The following is a 23,829-nucleotide window of genomic DNA, read 5'->3' as shown; positions in this document are numbered from 1 at the left end:
GGGGAGAAAATTTGACATTCAAAATTCTGTGGAAGTGAACGTTTAAAACTGAAAATAAATAAATAAATGAACAAATAAATAAATGAGTAAATAAATAAAAGAAAAAAACCTTAAAGTGCTTTAAAAAAAAAAGAAGCAATAGTGCTCTCAATGTGTATGATGGAGTTTGTAGGCAAGAATGAAAAGAGTTGGCTTCTATATCCTTCTTGCCTTTCTTGTCACTTGAGGTCTCCCTGACCCTGGAGAATAAAGAGTGGGCTGTCCCTCACAAACTTGTGACTAAAGAACGGAGAAGACAGATCAGGGAAGACAAAAACAAAACACCTCTTGAGTCGTGGGGTCCTAGAGAGGGAGATGTGTGCGACAAATCCTTGAGAAGTCACGAACCTAATAAAGCAGTGAAAAAATGAACACCAAAAGAACACAAGACCTTGACAAGCGATCTTCCTTAGATCGGCCACTGTTCCTGCACAAGCTGCCTTTGTAGTGTGTCCAAAAGTCCACAGTCACCTTGGAGAGATATCACGATCCTGACATTTCCCATGTGAGACTCTCCCCCTCTCCTACCTCCATAGCAGCAGAACAGCTGTTATCTGACATTAGGGGGAAATCTCAGTGAAGCTATTTGGAAAGAGAACTTAGAAACAAGACTTTAACCTTGAAGGCCTGTGTTCCATTTATTGAGATTGACACCCTTAAAGAAATTTCAGTTTTGTTTTCAGACTTAATATCATTCTCTAAGTGACTGACCTTCATGGCTACGGTCTTTTCAGCTTGAATGAAAGCAATCTATTTCTTTCTTATGTAAGAGTCAGGGAGATTGCATTTCTAAGAAAATCCTGTAAAATCTCTTATTATGTGGGGCCGGTAGGCCTCACTGGATTATGAGAGCCTAATAAATTTCAATACCTTTTCACCCTGGGAGAGTAGTGAGACATTGAATAACTCTAGGCTTTTTGTGGGAGGGGAGAAAGAAGCTGTGGAGAGCTTATTAACAATATAATATCAAATAGGGAAACCTGAAAGTGACTTCATAGACCTCCTCCAAATGGTAAGGCTGACCTAAGAATAAAAGGGTCCTCTCTGAGCTGGGCAACTCTGGGTGGAGAAAACATTTAATCACTGGACTTTAGTTTCCTTATTTGTAATAATAAAAAAAAACAAGGTGGGGAATGTGATCACTAAGGTCCCTCCCAGTTCTGACATTCAACTGAATAAACGAGCGTTAGGCACCTACAATGTATGTACGAGGCAGTGAGGGATCCCACAGAGGGAAATATCATTCACTAAAGAATATATACATTTGACTGGAGGACATGATATGTACACAAAGGAATGTGATAGTTGTTGTTTCCATGCCCAGTCTTGTAGTCATTGTGTGCGCTGCTTCGTTGGTACTGCTTGTTTCACTCTGAATAATTTCATATAAATCTCTCCACACTTCCCTGTATTCATCACTCACATCTTTTCTTAAATTACAGTGATATTCTCTTTATGTTCATATAGGACAATTAGCCATTCCCCAATACATAAGCATCTATTTCTTTTAATTCTTTTCTATCACACAAAAAAAAATAATACTCTAATATTTTGAGGACATATGGGAACTTTCTTCTTATCAATGACTTCCTTGGGTTATAAGCTCAGAGTCTCTAGGTCAAAGCATGTGGATATTTTAGTCACTTCATTTGCATAACTCCAAATTGCTTTCCAAAATGGTTGTACCAATTCACAGCTCCACCAACAATGCATCAGTGTGTTCATTTTACTGCAGGTCCTCCAACACTGATTATTCTCATCTTTTCAGGAAGTGAGGAGAAACTTCAGGATTGTTTTGTTGAGTATTTCTCCTATTATTAGTGATGTAGCACATTCTTTCATTTGGTTGTTAATAGTTCACAATTCTTCTGAGAACTGTCTCTTTACATTCTTTGATCACTTATTAGGGAATGAATTTGGTTTTAGACATATCTATAGATATGGCTGTAAATAGATGTAAATACAGACAAATCTCTTACTTGTTTATATGTCTTGAATAAGAAATTCTTAACAAAAATTGAATGCAAAGATTTTTTCTCCTGTTTCCCTCTAGCACATTAATTTTGTTTGTACAGAAGCTTTTCAGTTTAGTTTAATCCAAACTATCTATCTTATCTTCTGTAATTGTTTTTATCCCTTGTTTGGTTATGAATACATCAGAGATGGAATTTCAAATGTGAGGAAGAGCTAGAAGTATTTAATACTGTACAATAACATAATACAATATGCAATACTTCAACAGAATGAAGAGATCTCTATCAAATACTATAAACAGAATCTGAAAAATTGATGTCAACTCACCTAGGGAGCTGCATGCCAGGACATTTTCCAAACACCTGACCAATGCCTCAATGTCGCTGTCCTGTGAGCACAAGAGAGAACAGAAGTTGTCATCAGTACCAAAAGATGCATTTAACCTATGACCTACCTACACAACAGAGTAAAAGTGAAAGCCATGACGTTCTTCACCAGGCATGTTTTCTACCAGTACTCCTTCAGAGTTTGCCATGACATTCAATATAAGAATCATATTTCTTGTTGACCTTGAGGCACCATAAGCCCATAACTCCTATGTACAGGGTGCTCCTGGTAATCACACTTGAAATTAAAGACCAATCTGGGTCCTGAGTTCATATTACCTTTCCACCAAGAAGGCCTGGAACAGTGAAAGTATTTCCTACCATTTGGGAAGAAGCAGCTTCCTAACTATGGCATCTTTTCAGGGCTTGTGGCTGTCACAGTGGGAAATTAATATTTGATGATTCACCTGTTTCATTTCAAAGGCAATAGCATATTTCATAATGGCAATCATTGATGGGGTTTTTTTTGCATGTACTTCAGCTTAATGTGCTCTTCTGAAGCGTCACATAAATATAACTGGTTTCTTTTTTTTAATGGTTGATTTGGGTAGCCATTATTCATGCATGATGGAAAGTGAAATTGAATCTCACCTCATGCCCAGCATGTGGAGGGAAGGAGAGACTGAGACAGCTGATTGTAAGAGAGAAGCCCGGAGGAAACTCAGAGAACAACATTCATGGAGGGCTCACTGGGGGCATAGGGGCACAAGGCTTCCCAGTTATTTCTACACATGGTTAGACTTCTAAATTTGCTTTGGCCCATTGTCTTCTGTAGGGAAACAGAACTTTGAAAAGTATGCAGAAAGAAGGAACCAAGAGGGAAGAGAGAGAAAGCAGGAGGAAGGATAGCTTGGCATAACAGCTTGGTGTCATGCTAGAGTGCTGGGCTGGGCTTCATGAAGACTGGGGTTCATGTTGTGTGACTCTGGGCAAGTCACTTAACCTTCTGTAAAATGGGAATTGTTAACAGTTGTCGTCCCTGCCTTACCAGAGTTGTGAAGCTCAAGTGAAATACTGCATCAAAGCATCTGGCAAACTTTCAAGTTCTTAATGTCACTTATCATTTTATCGGTTTTCTCTGAATTCTGTCTGTCAGTTATCACTGTTATTCTGTAAGCTCTAAATGTCAGCCATTATGACGACTGATATTGTGACTGGTGTTCTCTAATTTTTTTTTTATCAGTTATTATTGTTTTAATTCTTTAAGTTCCATGTGTCAGTTACTGTTACTGTTCAGGTATTCTCTGAGGCCTCAATGTCAGTAATTATTCGTATTGTTACTATGGGAGTTCTACACGTTAGTTATTGCTATTATAATGATGAAATGCCACAAAATGCCGGCTATGACATTAGATCTAGATAGAGCACTGTTGTTAATACTCGGAAGGATGGAGCCACTGACACGCAGGGAGAAAGCATGGCAAGGACAGACCTTAAACCAAAGCTTCCCTCAGTCAGCTCCCTGGGTCACCTTGTTTTGCCACCTCTCCTTGGGGAGGCATCAAAGTGGGATTTGTCCTTCAGAGACAGCAGCTCTGGGAATCACACTCTTCCTCCCCCTTCTCTGCTTTGGCTCATCCTGCTCTCATGTTCACTCTACAGCATCTATAACTTACACGCTTGTTTTGTACTAATGTTGTGAGAGACTCCTGGAATACAAACTGTACCCAGAAAGGGTAATAAAGGTAGAGTTCAAAACCCTCCACCAATAATACTGCATTTTAAACCTCTGTCAAACTTAGGTCCTTGTCTTCCCTGCCCTCCAAATCTCTAGTCTAATCCTTTAGCATCATAGTTCCTGACTCATGTAGTGCCTTTCCATAGGTTAATCCCATTCCCTGGAAAGCTCACCCATCCTCCCTCCCCAGTCAGGTAATTAGAATCCTTAGCTTCCCTCAAGGGAGTACCTGCTCCTACCAGAAGCCTTCCCTAATGCCCTACATTGAGAGTAATTTTACTTATCTGTTAGCTGTTTAAATATCCCTTGAAGAAAAGGACTCCCCTCATTATGTCTATCTACAGCACCATGGACAGTATCTTGCACTTACTGTACTAGGCAAGTGATTTCTATCCTCTCAACTATTTCTATTCCATCTTTCCCAGATCCTAGAGAAGAAGGAAATTGGTCAAGCAAGCTCTACAAGTCTCAATTAAAAATGTCTTTCCTCAGAATCACCTGAAGCACCAACTCATTTCTAGTCACCAGAATCCTCCCACGATGATTCCTCTGCTGGTCTCAACTTAGTCCATTGCTGTTTTCCTATAAGCTGAGTGTCAACCATCTCAACCCACACAGGTGGGGACCTCCTCCTTTCTGAACTCAATGGGCATCCAAAATTCCATGTATCTACTGCTGTAATTATGCTTTGCACTATCCTGCCCACCCTGTCCTACTCAGGATCATTAGGGATTCTCAAGCATTCCCATCGTCACATATACCTCTTTTCTGGGAGTTGCATCCCCAGAGTCATTAGAGAGCAATAGCACACCTGTTATTGAATTTCAATTCCAGGTTTGACATGCTCCCAAATCTACCATTGTTTTTTCCAGTACTTCTTCTATAATATTGCTATGCACAAAATCTATTCATCTAACTTCTTCAAACTCTGACTTTCCCCTTGGAATTCACACTAAGAAGTCACTCTAGTATCTACCCACCCTTTTCCCCCTAACTGCTGGGAAAAGGGATGGCAGAAGGCAGGGTGGAGTTTGCAGCATAGTTTGGTGGGAACAGTTTTGGGAGTTAAAAGACCTGGGATCAAATCCTGTCTCTCAAGCTTACTAGCTGCATGACCTTGGCCCACTTGTTTAACCTCCCTTTGCCTGAGTTTTCTCATCTGTCAAATGAGGAAGTCATATTAGGTGGCCTATGAGGCTATATCCAGCTCTAAATCTGTGAATTCAATTAACAAATAAAGACTTTTCAGTTACAGATTTACAACCTACAATTTTAGGGCAGCTAGGTGGCACAGTAAGTAGAGTTCTGGGCCTGGAAACTCATCTTCCCAAGTTCAAATTGGATCTCAGACACTAACTAGCTGTGTGCCCCTGAGCAAGTCACTTCACCCTGTTTGCCTTAGTTTCCTCGTTTATAAAATAAGCTGGGGAAGAAAACAAAAAACCACTCCAGTATCTTTGCCAAGAAAACCCCAAATGGGATCGTGAAGTATTGGATGTGACTGAAAATTGGCTGAACAACAACAAAAATTTTAGAGCTGAATTCGATTCCTTTTGAAAATTTCTTTACATTTTCAGACATGGCTAAAGTGGAAAATTGTTTTGTCAGACTATGCAGACATGTAATAAGAGATTTGTTTGGGAGGGGGTCATGGATACGTTGCTGCTTTTTAAAAATTTGCTCATTGTGGCAGAGGGATCAAGGGAGAGAGAGATAATAACAATTATTTATTACCTGAAAAAATTGCTTTAAAATACAGTATCAACTTACAAACAGACAGGAAAATCCAATCAAGCCATAATGACTTCCTGGGAATTGGTTCTTCTAGCAAAGGGCATCTGAAAAATTTTGTACTTAGTTCTTGGCATATTGAGTGATACAGACCAGGATCAACCCACAATGACTTTGGAATGAGAAAAAATATTTTTGGAATAACTTGGGAGTATCACATATAGAAAGGAAGACCTAAATCAAATATTGAGTTAATTTGGCTATTAAAATATTTTTCTGTCCTATTTAATTGTTCACCTATGCAGAAAAGACTGCAAGATGCCTATTGTCTATTCATGATGGAGGTTAAATAGGGAAATGGAAATATTCTATATTCATGCTGTGATCTCTGACTGGACTGACCTCATCTGATGGAAGTGGGGGTGTGGGATGTGAGATTCTCAATCTTGTTTCATGTGCCACTGATGATAAGGATATGGGCATGGAGCTCCAAGAAGGCCTGTTGAACTGCATCCGCCCCCCCCCCCCCCCCAGTTTTATGCCACATAGATCAAGGAAAAAAAGGAGACATTCAGCTAATTACTATCTCTTTTTTCAATTTCTTCAAAATTCTGTGGGACAGATTAGGATGAAAGTACCTGAACTGTTGTTTTCATTCTCATCTGCAGGGCATTAACCTACAGCCCTGAAGCATTCTGATTTAGTTCAACAATGAATATAGTTGAATTCTTTCTGTATACAATGCTTGGTACTAGGGCCCTGAGAGTACAAGGATGAAAAGTGACACAATCTCAGAATTTATAATCCAACAGGGGAGAAAGGATGGGCACACAAATAATTAGGATGCAGCACTAGCACCAGAGAAGTCCAGGCATGGTGTTATGAAGAACTGTAAATAGGGAATAATTACTTACAGCTTGGTCGGGTAGGGTGGAGGAAGAGTCAGAAAAAGCTTACAGTAGGTGGCACCTGAGTTGGACCTTAAGGGAAGGAAGAAGCTTTAACAATCAGAGAGAGTGGCCAAAGGCATCCTTTCCAGGAATGGAAAACAGCATGATATGAAGATGAGAAAATGCAGATCAAGAAGAGAGGGCAGTCTAGTTTAGCTGAAAAGTGGAGGACAAGAACAGTTGTATCTATGAGATGTGGCCAGAAGGGTAGGTTGGAGTCCAGACTGTAGAGGACGTTGCATGAATTATTCATCAGAGAAGGGAAATTTACTGAAGGTTTTAGAATATAAGACTGACATCATCAGAGGTGATGATCAAGGATGTTACTCAGGAAGCAGTGTGAGGGAGGGACTGGTGGGTGAGCAGACCGATTACGGAGGCAGGTAGACTAGCTGATTTATTATGGTTATTACTATAAACAAGAAGACATATAGATCTGAGCTAGGATGGATGCAATAAGAATGGAAGGAGAGGATGGAGAAGGAATTAAATAAATCTTAGCAAATGATTGGATATAGGTGGTGTGGAGGAAAGGAAGGAAGGAGGGAAAAGGGAATCAAAGATGACTATGGCTCGGAGTCAGGGTGACTAGGAATAATGTGATGAGCTCAGTTTTGACAGTGGTGAACTTGACATCCAAATAGAGATATATCCACCAGGAAATATTGGACTAGAACTCTGGGAAGGAATTTGGGAAAGAGATAAATTTTGGAGTCATTTGCCTAGAGGAGATAACTGGATCCACAAAAGTAGAAGAAATGACCAAGACAAAGTGTTGTGTAAAAAAAAATAAAGGAAAGAATATTGGTGGAATCCACATTTAAGGTGGGGGTGGGTAGAAATGAGGAGTTCACAAAGGAAACAGAGAAGGCACATTCAAAGAAGTGGAAGGAAAACAAGCAAAGTACAGCATTTTAGAAGTCAAAGGAGGAGAAAATAACAAGGAAGAAGTAGTCAACAATGTCATATGCCAAAGAGAGGTTGGAGAGGAGGAGAACAGAAAAAAGGCCCCAGGATTTGAAAAGAAGATCAGTGGAGGTAGAAATTTAAGGAGAGTTTACCCTTGTAGTCTTACACTTGTAAGTGGTAAAGATGATATGAATGATGCTAATGAGCCTTATTTAACACTCATAAAATTTATGTTGGGTTTAAGTGCCAGTTCTTGTTGGGTGACTTTGGATAGGAACCCTCAAGTCTCTGGACCTCAGCATTTTTGTTTATGAAATGATAATTCTTTCTTATGGTATTATAGATCCATAGGTTCAGAACTGGAAGGCCTTTAGAAGTTATCTAGTACAGTTCCTTCACTTTATAAATAAGGACATTAAGACCCAGAAAAGAGAAGGGATTTCCCCAAGATACAGTAAATGACAGAATTTTAATTTGAACTCAGATCCTTCAATCACAAATACAGTCTGTTTGCTCCTTGCTCTAACATTCCATGATCATAAAAGCAAGAAACTGAGGAATGAGTGATGGTAAGGAAGTGAAGGCAGTAAGTATAGACTACCAAGAAACCTGTCCATTCAGGAGGAGACATGATAATTTAGTTTCAGATGACAGAGAGATCAGGAGGGTAAATGCATATATATACACACACATTGAATAAGGATGCCTTTGTCCTTATCCTGAAATGAATTTCTGAATTTACTTTTCTGCTAACTGGGACTAATTTGACATCTTCTGATATTTCCTCCCCTGCACTGTATTAGCCTAATAATTTACAGAATTTTAATTAGTTGTGGTAAGAAATGTACATAAAAATTAATGAGATAAAGGTTATTTGGGTCTTGGGACTTAGACACTAAGGCTTTTCCTGCAGACCTGAGAAAGTGACACCTTTTCCAATTTGCTGAATAATATAGTTTAAAGTATTTGAATTCTGTTCTACCTCACTGTCATGATGTGCACCAAAAATTAGATCAAAAGTCCACTGTTTTTTTTCAGATTCAGGCTAGATTAAAGTCATGTTAAAAGTACCAAAGCATAGCTTAGAGTTAGAAGCGACCTGAACTATCTAATCTAACCCTCTCCTTCCACAGAGGGGGAAACTGAGGCCCAGAGGAATAAAGAGGCTTGCCCAAAGTCAGACAGCTTTTAGAAGTAATGGGGAGAACATTAATGGGAACTGACCCATCTTCTCCAATAATTGTATTAGGAGCAAAATATTTTATTCCTTTTGAATAATGATAGGAGACCAAACATTCCAGGATTTCTTCTTTACTCACATAATCATGGAATGTTGGAGCAAGGAACAAACAGACTGCATTTGTGATTGAAGGATCTGAGTTCAAATTAAGATTGTGTCATTTACTGTGACCTTGGGGAAATCCCTTCTCTTTACTGAGTTACTTATTTGTAAAATGAAGGAGCTGTACTACATAACTTCTAAAGGCCTTCCAGTTCTGAATTTATGGATCTATAATTCTATAAGAAAGAAACATCATTTCATAAATGAAAATGTTGAGGTCTAGAGAAAGGAGGGTTCCTACCCAAAGTCATCCAAGAAGAGCTGGGACTTAAACCCAACATAAATTTTATGGGGATTAAAGAAGGCTCATTGGCATCATTCATATCATCTTTACCACTTACAAAAGAAACATGAGATCTGCAAATTTAGAGACATCTCCATTCCAAATGCTCAGACTATTTGTGCCCAACCTGTGGTAGAACCTTCCGAGCTTGTATGGTCTGACTGGCCACAGTTGGACACACTATCCCTTGACCCCAACACAGTGATGTTATCTTGGTCCTCTTTGAGAATAAGGACAATTAACCACTTACATTTTGAAAATCAGTACTAAAATGACATTGCAACAATAAACATGTAACAATTTTGCTGGATAAACCCTTAAAAAATCAGCCAACTTGAATGCTTTAGGATAAAATTATATTTTGCTCATAGAATACTAACACCTAAGAAATTAAAATATAAGATGAATATATTAACTACACACTTGATCTGTTAAAACAATGAGAATGTAGACTAGTGTTACATTTATTCAGTCGAGTAACAGCACCCTCAGCTCAATCAAAAACCCCATTAAAATGGAAACCGCTCATCATTCCCTAAGTAATACTTTTTTATTTCTAAATTCTTAAATCTTCACTGGTAACATTTTAATATCAATATTACAGGGGAATTCTGAATGCACTGCACATCCCACTGTTTTCCTAGTCAACTTAGTGCCAATGTAACTAGCAAATTCATGCACCCTGGAAAAATACAATCTTTAAACCATGAGGGACTTAGAAGCCCAGAAAAGTCATTGTTTAATTTTTTATAAGTTTATAGGGTTATAGCTATAGAGCTGGAAGGGAGCTTAAAGATTATACTCTTAGATCACAGATTTAGAGCTAAAAAAAAGACTCAGCCAAGGCCAAGGTCACCTTGAAAGAACTGAATCTCAGACTCTTAGAAGAGACTTTGGAAATCGAGTCCAGAATTTTCTTAGTCTTGTTTGTGTCACAGACGCCTTTAGGCAGTCTGATGGTACCTATGGGTTACTACTCAGAATAATAGTTATAATGAATAAAACACATAGGATGACAAAGGAAAATTATGATATTAAAATACATCAATTATACTGAAGTACAGTCTGTAAACAGAAAGATTACCATCATGTGGGGCTTCGTGATGGGTCTAATAACTACAGTAATTTCAAGTGTAAATGATATTTCAAGAGATCTGCAGCAATTGTAATGAGATACGAAAATATCTGTAATTTCTATTGGTAATAAAGTCACAAGCACTGCTAATACAGGTGTGGTTTTTTCCTACATTCATAATGGATTTTTCACTGCTGTCATTCTGCCATTTCAGTCATGTCTGATTCTTCATGACCCCATTTGGGGTTTTCTTGGCAGAGGTACTAGAGTGGTTTGCCATTTCCTTCTCCAGCTCATTTTACAGAGGAGGAAACTGAGGGAAACAGAGTGAAGCGACCTGCCAAGGGTCACACAGCTAGTGAGTACCTGAGGCTGAATGTGAATTTAGGAAGAGGAATCTTCCTGAATGCAGGCCTGGTGCTCTAACCACCATACCACCCATTCATAATGGAAGGAAATGCTAACTTTCAGTTAGAAGTTAATGAAAATAGAGATGAACATTTTTTCCCATCCAGGTTCATGGGCCTCCTGAAATTTGTTTAGGTAAGAATCTCTGATCTAGTATAAAATGTCCTCATTTTACAGATGAGGACACTAAGCACCAGAGAAACTGAGCACTTGCTTAGACCACAGAGGTGCTAAGTTGCAGAATCAAGATCTGGATCCAAGTCCTTTGTTGACAAACACAGTGACCTTCTTACTGTACCATACTGACTGACTATTCAGGCAGAAGCTGACACACTAATGAGCTTAATGGACCAGAATTTCAAAAGGCTTTTCTTTATTATGCACTTGGTTCAGAGTTGAGATGTCAAACACAAGGTCCTCCCTAGTCCTGCCCAGACAGGATTAAAATGTAATTGAGAAATATTTAACAAAATAAAAATATAATAGAAAACAGATAATATTATGTAGTTTTCTAGGTCAATATTGGAGAAGCAAATGGCAAACCACTCTAGTATCTTTGCCCAGAAAACCCCAAATGGGGGTCAAGAAGAGTCAGACAAGACAGAAAGTAATTCAAGAACAGGAAGTCAACATGTAGCCTTCAGAGATCCTTGTATATGGTTAGAGGCAAGTTTGATACAACTGGTTTAGAGAACTCAAGGATGAAAAGGGAGTTAAAAAGTACATTCCTCTACTCAAATTCTGGTTCATTTCTAGAAGCAGCTCACAATATGCAAGACAGGGAACCCTATATCCCATGTTTAAATTTAGTATCTTCTTTAGAAATCAAAAAGCAGAAGAGGTTGGGGAAATGTATCTTTGGCCAAACTTAGAAGAACAGAATTCATTTTTTATATCAATTAATGATCCAAGGACACGACAAAATGCTGTCTTTGATCTTTCATTGTATTCAAATACAAATGCAAAAAATTTAAAACTGATATGACAATGGGGTCCAATAAGTGTTCAGTCATATTATTACACTGGTGTTTGTTCTTTTAAAAAAAGTTTGAAACTCCAACTATTACACTTAAGCTAAGTTTACCTCTATTTTATCATTTTTTTTTGCTTTGAATTTTTTTATTTTAAAAGTAGTTACTATTAACAAAAACAAACAGTCCATTGGCTACATAAGGGATAAAACATTACATTAAGCCTTTAGCATTTCATAGCATAGAACCAAACAAATTAACACCAAATATTTTTAAACGCTTTTATCCTGTGTCCTTTCCAAAATAAAATTTCCACTTAAATTTGCTGTTCAAATTTTTTTTAATGTTGTAAGGGTACCTGTGGCTTAATTAAATCTCCTGAAGCTGTTTGTAGCTTTCTGAAGTTGTTGTCAGGGGCAACCTACATCTAAGTAACTCACTGACTGAATTTTCTGTGAATTGAGCTAGAAATGAGTTCTCCTTATCTGAGAGGTGGGCAGCACTGATTCATTTAAAGTGTTAACTGTAAAAACAAACAAAAACAGAAAGGGAGAGGAGCTCAGCCTTGAGGTGTTGACATCTCCCAGATGTAAGGATATTTGATATCTTGTCTTTTGTGTAGAGAGAAAAGCAAAATCAAAGGAAAGGGAGTGAGGAGGGAGACAAATAAACTGCTTAACTCTCCTACTTCCCTGAAAGCTTTTTCCTTCTGTTAGGAAAGGAAGAGTTTGAAAGAAATGCCTTTTGGATGGAAAGGATAGAAGGCCTTTGCTGATGATTAAGTGTGAAGATGGAGGGCTGAGGGCAAACCTGTGGGTCAGGTTTTTCACATAATATTAAATAGGAAAAAGTTTTTCTTTTTGAGGTTAAATTCAGGGACAAAAAAGAAAAAAGCTGAAATATTTTAAGGTTTGAAGGTGATCCCACGTATAATTTACATAATCTTTAATGAGATCTTAATCAGACTGGACAACAGAAAGGGTCTTAATCTCTTTTGTGTCATGGGCCACTTGGGCAGTCAGTCTGGTGAAGCCCATGCTCCCCTTCTCAAAATAATGTTTTTAAATGCATAATATATAAGACACACAGTATTAAAAAGGAAACTGGTTATAATAATTAAAAAATTAATATTTGTATAGGGTTTTAAGATTTGCAAAGTGTTTTAAAAATGTTATCTCATTTTTTACCTTTGTTAACAACCCTGAGAGGAGGTATGCTATTTTTATCCCCATTTTAAAAATAAGCAAATTTAGACAAACAGAAGTTAAGTGATTTGCCACGGTCACCTAGATGCTAAGTGTCTGAAGGAGGATTTGAACTTCTAACTCCAGGTCCAGGGCTCTATCTCCTATACCACCCAACTGCCTCAATTATATTGAAATATAGTTATCAAAATCCTAAAAAAAAAAACCAAACCCAAAAAACCTGGTAACACTACAGAATCCCTGCTGTAAGCACTTTTTGTGATGGAAATTGAGGGGATATCCATCAACTCAGGAATGGCTAAACAAGTTGTGATATATGATTGTGATGAAATACTGTTGCATTACAAGAAACAATGAGCAGGCGGATTTCAGAAAAGCCTGTAAATACTTATATGAACTGATGCTAAGTGAAATGAGCAGTCAGGAGAACACTGTACACAGTGACAGCAACCTTGTATGAGGATCAACTCTGATTAACTTAGCTCTGCTTAGCAGTACAATGGTCTAAGACAATTCCAAAAGACTCATGATGGAAAATGCTATCCACATCCAGAGAAAGAACTGTGGAGTCTTAATGCAGGTCAAAGCACACTATTTTCACTCGTTTTTGTTTTCCTTCTCATAGTTTTTCTCTTTTGTTCTGATTCTGTTTTCACAACATGATTAATGTGAAAATGTTTAACATAATTGTACATGTATAACCTGTATCAGATCACTTGCTGCCTAGGAGAGGGTAGAGGGGAATTGGGAAAAAATACTATCATGAAGTTAAAAAAAAAAAAGAATCCCTTCTGTAAAACATCCACCCCATAACGGGAGAGTTTAAAAAATTTCCAGTAAGTCTGGAAGTCTTCTCCTCTTTGAGAGAATGATGTTTTCTGATAAATATACTGACATAATGAAAAGCAGAATTACTATAGAATGACAGAAATTTCCATTCTGGAATGCTGCAGCATGATGTTACATCATGCCTCATGGCCCAAAAGATTTAGAAATTTATCCAAGAGACAGAGATAAACAAGCTTCAGAGGAACTACTCTGACTTAAACCTGTTGAAATGTTCTGGGCTACCATCCAGGCTAAACTTAGAAAACAGGACATCAAAGGTATAATATCCAGTGTGATCAGCTGTGGCTTCATAATGAAGAATTAAAGAATATATGTCAATGCCAAACTGTGTCAAACAAGTGGTAGCTGCCAAAGGAGGAAATATCACATATTCAAAGTTTTTTGGAAATGTGAAAAATTGTATGGTTTACTGCAGAAGTCAGTAAATGTAATTATTTGCCCTAGTTAAAATGCCCAGCACTGGACAATCACTTGCCTGTAAGAAACCCACTTAGTATTCCCTGCTCAATGCCCACTAGCTCTCCTTAGCATGGGAACCACTGTTTATTTTCAAGAGTATATTTCCATAGGGCATAGCCATCTACACTTTTGTAACAGCAAACACCGCTGGATAGCTGCTGTGTGTGTGCCAGCCCACCAAAGATCTAGCAAAAAAGGTCTATCTTTGTTAAACACCCACCTCCTTCACCCCTGCAAGAGTCAGACTGCCCAGTGACTCGCCCACCCTCAAGTATAGGATCCAAAGTGACTGCCCTGAATGACCACACTCCAAACACTGCTCTGCTCCTGAATCCCTTTTATCTAAACAAATGTTTGTGAAAGTTCTCCAATCCACAGAAACTGAAAGTGAAGCTTAAGGTGACCTTATCCCACGGTTTTTTGTTCAGAAACACCTCTGCTGTTTCAATCCTGTGACTTGATTTCATGAGATGCCAAGGTCCTTGATTATTTGCATTCATAATTTATGAAAAAGACATAAGCTGTTTTTTAGCACAGAACCATCTAACAACAATGAATGGACTGGGGCTGCCCCTCTTTCCTCTCAAGGTATATGGATAATCAGTCACTAAAGAAAGAAAGGCTCTATGTATATTGCAGAGAAAAGAAACCAGAGACACATTTTTGCAAAACTGGCCTGTAGCCAAGCACCACCAACCTTTCCTAATACCACACATCCCTGTCTTTGAATTATGAGTCACTGAGACTGTCAATCTGTCCAGACTTCACTGTCATCTTGTTTGCTCACTGTTATTAAAAGCTAACTGCAGCTGTCTTTCATTAATGACCAGGTAGCAGCATTCTTTAGGGTAGGCTGAGGGGGAGGGGAGGCCCTGGATTGTACGGTGCCGGGTTTTTTTTTAATTGATGTTTTAGCAGCAGAATCTTTGGCATTCTGGATGGTAGTTTGAAAGCTTAAAGGATGAGAAGGAAAACCAGAGCGAGGCTGATGAAGCCCCATCCTAATAGAACTGTGAAAACATGCTGCAACAGATTTTTTTTTTAGGAGCTATAATGGTATGGGTTATTTGTATTTGCTATGATCCATTCAGCTCCAGAAGTCTACAGGGCCTGCTCAAGTCCTAATCAATCTTCTTTCCTCCAACATTTCCCTTATTCCTGATTAACTGGTTGCTGCTTTATACAATCTCAGGCCAGCGACTGAATTGAAGAACGATTGAAGTAACTGAAATAAGAGGGTTATTTCTCCTAAGAATATGGGAGAAAAATTTCATTTTCCAAAACTTCATTTCCAAAATTCCAAAAGGAATCCCTTAACATACAACATCTGAGCTTTTTTGTGCCCTTTCATTTTTGTCTTTGGGTCCCTAGTGCCTCAGGGCACATAGTAGGTGCTTCAAAAATGTTGGGTGAATTGAATTGAATTATGCTAATTTCTCTTCCTTATTAAAAACCAAGCTGAACATCTATTCTTGGGGGGGGGGGGGGCAAAGAGAGAGATCTATACTTGTACTTTCATCAGTTTCAGGGATTTGGGCTGGGAACCATTCAAACCAGCACTTGTCCTCTAACTTACTGGTCTCAGAGAGTCCCTTAGAGCATAGCTAGGAAGTATCAGAGGCGAGACCTGAGCCCAGGTCTTCTGTTTTCAAGCACATGCCTTTTTCTCTACTAGACCACGCTGGTTTTCCCTAAAACCTAATCCTGCAGCTAATTCCCACAGTCAACTGTATCCTAGCCCACATATATAAAATTGGGAAGGGCAGAGTCATACTAATAGTAATTAGAAAATATTTATATTATATTTATGTAGCACCTAAGGTTGGCAAAGCACTTGACACAGATGGTCTTATTTGATCCCCACAACTCCAGGGCTATTCTAATGACCATTTTACAGATGAGATAACTAAGATCTGCCCATACCCATACCTAGCTAATGTCTTCCAGACTTCAAGTCCAACATGCCTACACCACCTAGCTGCCTAACAATGATGCTATCTGAGAGACAATCCAACCATTTTTTCCAGCCCCTTCCCCACTGCCACTCTGGGCTAGTCTGCCAAAGCAGACACTAAAGGGTAGCCATCCTCTTTTTTTTCTGCTCAATGAGAAAGATAAAATTTCATAATACAACAGTACCTCCTCCCAACCAAAAAGATCATTAGGACTGACTTAGAAGTCTTCTTTGTGACCCACTATAAGCCTTCAGGGGCAACGACATTAAGCCATCACCATCTCCTAACATGGGGAGGAACTAGAAAAATACAGCAAATTCCTGGAGTAGTACCTAACATGAGAGAAGAAAACAACACAGAAATTTCTGACCGGGATGTAAGAAAGCAAGGGAGAGATGAACTATGGGTAGCAGGAAGGCAGTCTGAGCTTGGTGGGGAAGGGGAGAGCGGGAGGCTTTTTCATACACTGGACCATGCTGGCTGACTTACTGTTAGTTTTTTGGGAACTGTGGGGACATCCTTTACATTTCTTCCCCATAAGTTAGCCCTCTCCCAGGAGCATGAATCAGCCTCATCTCTCTTCATTTAATAATAGAGACTTACATTTGCTGGCATTTTACAGTTTATACAGGTTTTTCAGACATCTCATTTTCAACCCCTACCATCCAAGGGTCCATGGAAGCACTGCCTACTCTGGCTCTCCTTTCGCAGATAACGCATTCAGAGGCATCAGGAGGATGGACGGATAATTATTGTTATGATAAGGCAGTCGTCCAATTATGAGCCGACATTGCGGCAAAAGACACAAAATGACCTTTTGGAATTTAATGCAAAAATGGTTCATAGTTTCTTAGAGATCACAGACTCCACCTGTCTATTTTTGCATCATTATTTTAAGCACAGTATCACCTCCTGGTCCCTCTAACCTAGTTTGCAATGATTCAACAGAGAGAGATCGCAAGGTTTGTAGAAGACGAAATATAGAAGTGAAGGGTGCTGCTATCAGGGAATGCACATAATAAATGTAGGACTTTGGATAAGGGTGCTTTACCAGAATTTTATTCTTCATTTGCATGTCAATTAAAAGAGTATCTTGGGAACTGAGGTAAACTTCATCACCCCAGCCTCTACACACACTCTTTAAGCTGCTTTTTGATTGTTTGTACTGGGAGGACAAGATAGTGTCTCTAAAATAGTTTTGGGAGACACAAGTTCAGAATCCAGGATTTGATGGGAATTTTCTGCCCTAAGGCAGACAATTGTTTGGGACATGGACCTTGAGTCAGCACTAGAAAAAGATAACAGATGAATCTAACTCTAACCTGGGACATTTGGTTTGCTGGTGTTATCCCCCAGTGTGGCTGTGGTATACCATAGAGAAACCATACAAATGTCACAGAGAGGCTTTCTAGCCACTGCCACTTCATAAATGATTGCTAAGGAAAGCAATCAGAATGACTCAGGCTGAGATTAAGTCTACTTGTTGACTGCCATCTGTCTGGTCCTGATTCAAGGTTCATGGTCTCAGACTTGGAGTTAAAAAATTTCTTGTGAATCCCATTAAATCTTGACTGTGAGCCTACATCCCCAAAACCTATTTTAGAGAGACTGCCACATTTATTGCCTCCCTACATCAGCATGTAAAAGCATTTTAAAGCCACTAAGATGTTAGTGATGACAAAGCCTTAAACTGGTCAGGATTCCCTCTGAGTTTAAAAAAGAAGAGAGAGAAAGAAAGAGAGACAGAGACAGAGAGAGAGGAGGGAGGGACAATTGGAAAAATGGACCCATCATGGCAAAAACAAAGAGTCCTGAATGGCCCACTTAAAATAGACGCATTCATGAAACAGCACCTACTCCCAAATGGGTCATACCACAAGATTTAATGCTATGCCTGAAACATTTATTTCACTCAAGAAAGGAAAAGACAAACAATGCAATTGAAAAATGACTGGAGACTATATGAAAACATTTGTCAAGCGGAAGCACTATCCAATGTCCATTAGAATGGAGAAAAACCATTTCAGTGACAAGTTCTTCCTTTCTTCCCCATCCCCAACACTTGCAATGGTAAAGTATACCACTGTGGTGACAGCTACAGGTGTTGTACGCCAAAGGTACTTTTGGGCTCGTTCTGATGCAATGATTACCTATTCCAAAGATCACATTATTAAAAACTATCATAGCGGTTTGTGATTGGGCAGCTAGGTGGCACAGTGGATAAGAGCACTGGGTCTGGAGTCAGGATGAACTGAGTTCAAATCTGACTTCTGACACTTACAAACTGTGTGACGCTGGGCAAGTCACTTAGCCTCTGTTTGCCTCAGTTTCCTCATCTGTAAAATAAGCTGGAGAAGCAAATGGCAAACCACTCCAGTATCTTTGCCAAGAAAACCCTAAATGGGGTCATGAAGAGTCAATGACAACAAAATGTCTCTCCCATTTCACTGTGAGCTCCTTGAAAGCAGAGGACATTCTTCACTTTTCTTTGTATCCCTTACACTTCACACAGTGCCTGGCACATTGTTGTTCAGTCATACACACCAATACCAGTCATGAATTTTCTTGGCAAAGATCCTGGAATGGTTTGCCATTTCCTTCTCCAGTTTTTTATGCAGGCAGGGGTAAGAGACTTGCTCAGGGACACATAGCTAATAAATGTCTGAGGCTGGATTTGAACTCAGATCTTCTAACTCCAGGCCTGGCACTGTACCCGCTGCACCATCTAGCTGCCACCCAGCATATAGTAGGTGCTTAACAAATACCTGCTGACGCAATGACTGTCTCTATGTGTGTAGCTCCTGGATTTTCTCTATAGCTGTTTTTTCTTTATCTCTTGCTCTCCAGCCCTTCCTTTTTGTCTTTCAAATTCTCCTTCTTTGTCTTTCCTTTAACTGTCCATAATAAAAACCATTCATTCTTTACCATTTAGTACTGTTAATAGCAATTAATGTGATTCTAGCTCATACATGAGTTTACTTAATACGGTGTAACACTTAGCAAATGAGATGAGTAGAGTGTTTTGTAGATCACTAAGTGCTATGTAAATACTAGCCATTATTATTCATATTTTGTAATTTAAAGCACACAACACTTTACAATTTGTAAAACAGGAAGTACAAGGGTTATGATCCCCTTTTTTACAAATGAGGAAGTCCAGGAGTCATTGGATTTTGAGGTTAAAGGGGTCTTAGGGATCATATAGTCTGACCCCTTCATTCTCCAGAGCTAGGAAAGCTTAGAACCATTAAGTGACTTTGCTCCCATGCTTATGACAATGACAGACAGAGCTGAGCCTTGAACTGGGGCCTTCTGACTTGAAGTCCTGGAGTTAGGTCCCCTGTTCTTAATTTTTAAAACAGGAGTGAAATGTTTAAACTTCCCCTGTCAGGTACCAAATCCCTTCCCTTCCCCTTCCAAAAATATCCTTTTACTTCTATGGCTCTTGGCTGAGGTTTTTTCTGTGTGGGCCGAAGGTTCCTCACTGCCACTTCTCTGTGGCCACCAACCATATGGCACTTGGGGTGGGAGGACTTTGTGGTTTTGGCATCCAAATGAAAGGAGGTATATAAACTCGATAAAAGTCTTTCTTCTCTGTTTGCCTACTTTTTCCTAAGCAAAATCCTTCCCCGTGTTAGGCATTAGTGTCTATGAGAGCAGAGGCTGGTTGGGTGTCTGTAGTCTATAGCAGTGGCTGCCATTCATTTGACCAGTTTTTATGAAGCACCTGCCCTGGTCAACATGCTGGGAGTACAAAAACACTATAAACACAGTACCTTTGTTCAAAAAGGTTACAGTCCACTGTGGGGGGGGTGGGGGGGGAAGAGAGGGGGAGAGGGAGAGAGGGGGAGAGGGAGAGAGAGAGAGAGAGAGAGAGAGAGAGAGAGAGAGAGCAAGAGAGCGAGAGAGAGAAGCGGGAATGGGGGGGAATTGCAGCATTTAAACAGATAAATAAGACAGAATCTGAGGAGGCAGAGAGCATTGACAATTATGTACATGTGTGTTCATCCTTCATTGCCGAAGAAGACCATGCCATCAGAGAAATGATGACATGACTTGCACTTGACTTTGTTTTGAGTGAGGGAGGGTTGTGAAGGTCACCAGCCTCACTTCTCCAGAGCCATCTGAATCCAGTGACCAGATATTCATCAGAATGACTGGAGATGACCCAGGATGAGGCAATTGGGGTCAAGTGACTTGCCCAAAGTCACACAGCTAGTGAGTGTCAAGTGTCTGAGGTGAGATTTGAACTCAGGTTGTCCTGACTCCTGCACTGGTGCTCTATCCACTGCACCACCTAGCTGCCCCCAATTAAGGGCATCAGGAAAGGAGGCAGCACCTCAGTTGAAGAGAAAGATAAGGATACTAAGAGGTAGTGCATTCTAGGCCTGAGGGGCAACCTATGCAAAAGCAAGGAGGTAGCAAATGGGTCCATTTCACTTAAGGAGAGAGTGAGGCATAATGCAGGACAATATAAAATAAACCTGGGAAGACAGACTAGAGGCAAACTGTGAAGAACTTCAGATGACATGCGGTTGTGTCCGTTCAGTTGTTCAGGCAGGTCCAACTCTTCCTGACCCCATCTGGGGTTTCTTGGCAGAGATACTGGAGTGGTTTGGATTTCCTTCTCTAGCTCCTCTGACAGAGGAGAAAACTGAGGCAAACTGGCTGAAACAACTTGCCCAGGGTCACCCAGTTAGGAAGTGTCTGAGGTTGGACTGGAATCTAAACCTGAATTTGATTTTAGGTGTCCCTGACTCTGAGTTCAGAGCTCTTTCTACTCTACCCAGCAGGCTGCCTCTAATGGGACACCTGTGTATAAGATGGACTGAGCAGGGAGAGACAAGAAGAAGGTCAGTAGAAGGTTACTGCAATAGTCTAGGCAAGAGACAAGGAGGGAGTTTTCATCTTACTGGATGAAGCTCTTGTAAATTACACCCCAATGCTCTGGGGCAGCACCATCTTTAGTGTCTTGAGAGACTAATGGAAAAACTGGAGATTTTGACTGCTCCAGCCCTTCCAAGGACAACACATACCTGATGACTGGTCCTGAAAGTGCTTTCTGCTACCTCCTCCTCCTCTTCCTCCTCTTCTATTACCTCTTCTATTGGATCTTCCTCACTTGTTTCAGAACAGGAATCAAAGACATCCACATAATACTCTTCAGCTTCTAAGGGATCTTCCGGGATCTCTGAAATGAGACAGAATCACAAACAGCTGATTACAATTACAGTGACAGGGAGTAAGATGGTGTTTTCCCCACTGATGTGGAAAGAGGCAACTCACAAATCTCCCATTATATCAATGGTGCCCTATAAGAGCATGAAGTCCAGTAACTTACAAATAAAATCGAGAAGAGAACGGTGGGGGGGAACTTCGGTCAAAGCAAAGTGTCAGCAAGAATAGAGGAAATCAGGTGGGGAATATTGGCAGTGAGGGGGTATAATGGATACAGCCCTGGGTCTGGAGTCAGGAAGACCAGAGTTCAAATCCAGCCTTAGGAACTTACTCGCTGTGTGTCCTTGGGTAAGTGACTTCACCACTGCTTGCCTCAGTTTCCTCAACTGTAAAGGGGAGATAATAACAGCACCTGCCTCTCAGATCTATTCTGAGGGTCTACAATACCTTAAAGTACTATAAATAAATTATATGTATATATGTATAAAGTACTAAAAAAATTAATAAATACACCTAAAGTACTCTATAAAACTCTCAAATACCAGTGGTAGTAGCAGTAGTAGCAGTAGTAGCAGTAGTAGTAGTAGTAGTAGCAGTAGTAGCAGTAGTATTGGAACAGCTAGGTGGCACAGTGTACAGAGTGCTACACCTGGAGTCAGGAAGAATCACCTTGAGTTCAAATCTGGCCTCAAACATGTACCAGCTGTGTGACACTGGGCAAGTTACTTCACCCTGTTTGCCTCAGTTTCCTCATCTGTAAAAATGATCTGGAGAAAGAAATGGCAAACCACTCCAGTATCGTTGTCAAGAAAACCCCAAAATGGGGTCATGAGGAATGGGACATGACTGAACAAATATTATTGTTAATAAAATGCATACTCACACCACAAACCATGTAAGAGGAAAATGTCCTATGTGAGTGAAACACCACTTCGCATCACCAAAGCCTGTCCTGGGAATATAAGCATCTCAGTCAACAAGGCCAGTGTGGCAATGCATACCCAATAACTGGTTCTATATGGGTTCCCTTATACTTCCTCTTTCAAGGGAGAAGGCAAAGAAAAAGCAATCCCCTCCAAGTCTGTTTATCGAAATGATTTCTTGGCCTGTGTGCAATCACTTGTTGCATTAATGTTCACTTTTCCCATCAAGGGGAAAATGCTCTTTGATAAATAGCTTTAATTTCCTCTCCCCCTGCAGTGAGCCTTATAACTGATGCATCAGGGCACCACTCTGGAATTCCCACACATTCAGTAGGCGATGACGGAGCGTGTTTACCAAGGAATCCAATAATGACTGCCTCAGAGACTGCATCCCCAACGTTCCAGATGAGTGTTACACAGAAAGAGGGAAGATTATGTAGGATACAGGTACTGGGGAAAGGATTTTCACTTAGCCCTTCTTCAATTAAGACCCACACAAATCCCATCAGCTAGGACATAAAAACACCAATTAAAAATCCTTATGATCACAATTATTATATTAATTTACTTTGTAATACTGAATTATTATAATACTATTTACATATAATGGATATGGTTATTTTAAGAAGACCAACATATTATTACTAAACTTATTATGTTAATGAGAAGTTGCATCATTTATCATTAATATGACAATTACAGGATGGAATCATGGGTTACCACATCTATAAAGAATTTAAGTTGCAGGGCTCCTGAAGGGTAGTGGAGAGACACATGGTGGTCAACAATTGTGTTCAGAATATTACCTAAGAATTGCACATTAGGAGTGGCAGAAAAGTAATCAGACAGATAAATGACCAAAGGTAGTTTGTCCAGTCTTGTAGCAAAACAGTGAGATAACAGACGGGCAATCTACATGCTGAGTTCATAAAGATTTTTCTTCCAAGTAGCTTGGAGATTATGAGTGCTGTCTGGGATAGAGACATCTATTCTCCATGTTTTCCTTAAGTTTTTATGGATCAGTAACATATCTAGGAAACTGTGGACAATAGTTTGGTCTATGATAATGGTCTGGGTTCCAATATAGTTATGTTTATTGGTTGAGCTCCCCAGAGGTCTGTATGTGTAGCACTGGAATTTGTTTTACGTCTGTCTATAAAAGTTAGGAAACTTCTGATGTATAATCCCAGACACCAGGCCTAATGAGGTGGACAGTAAATGCATGCTGTCTACTATTTCCTTGCATAATCTATATTGATAACTAATTCCAATCTCCTTAAAAAAATAAATAACCTTCTGTAGTTTCTGGTGTCAATGACCTAGTTCTAAATTACCATAACAAACTTCTGTTTCCTCAAATAAATCCACATCAGTCACATGTTTAATATTTCTTCATCAAAATGCTGTTAGTCAAGTTCTTACAGATGTTGCCCATGGAAGATCTTTCATTTCCATTCTTGGATCTTAGTTGCTTCATGGGCTCCATCCAGAGGTAAGCCAATTTCAGGGTTACT

At 39.6% G+C, this 23,829-nt stretch overlaps 1 protein-coding gene across 7 annotated transcripts in view; it reads right to left on the bottom strand.

Moving 5' to 3' along the window:
• Positions 1-23,829, bottom strand: part of NEK11 (NIMA related kinase 11) — a 283,992-nt gene that overhangs the window by 85,502 nt on the left and 174,661 nt on the right. For all 7 annotated transcript variants that reach the window (XM_072651314.1, XM_072651315.1, XM_072651313.1 and 4 more), the window contains 2 exons: positions 21,251-21,405; positions 2,341-2,401 (listed from right to left, as the gene is read on the bottom strand). In XM_072651314.1, coding sequence (XP_072507415.1) covers positions 2,341-2,401; positions 21,251-21,405 — 216 coding nt within the window. The remainder of the gene's footprint in view (positions 1-2,340; positions 2,402-21,250; positions 21,406-23,829) is intronic.

This window comes from Notamacropus eugenii, chromosome 3 (genome assembly GCF_028372415.1).
Source record: "Notamacropus eugenii isolate mMacEug1 chromosome 3, mMacEug1.pri_v2, whole genome shotgun sequence".
NCBI lineage: Eukaryota > Metazoa > Chordata > Mammalia > Diprotodontia > Macropodidae > Notamacropus > Notamacropus eugenii.
Note: the sequence above shows the minus strand (reverse complement) of the source record. Positions and strands in the feature narration are given on the sequence as shown.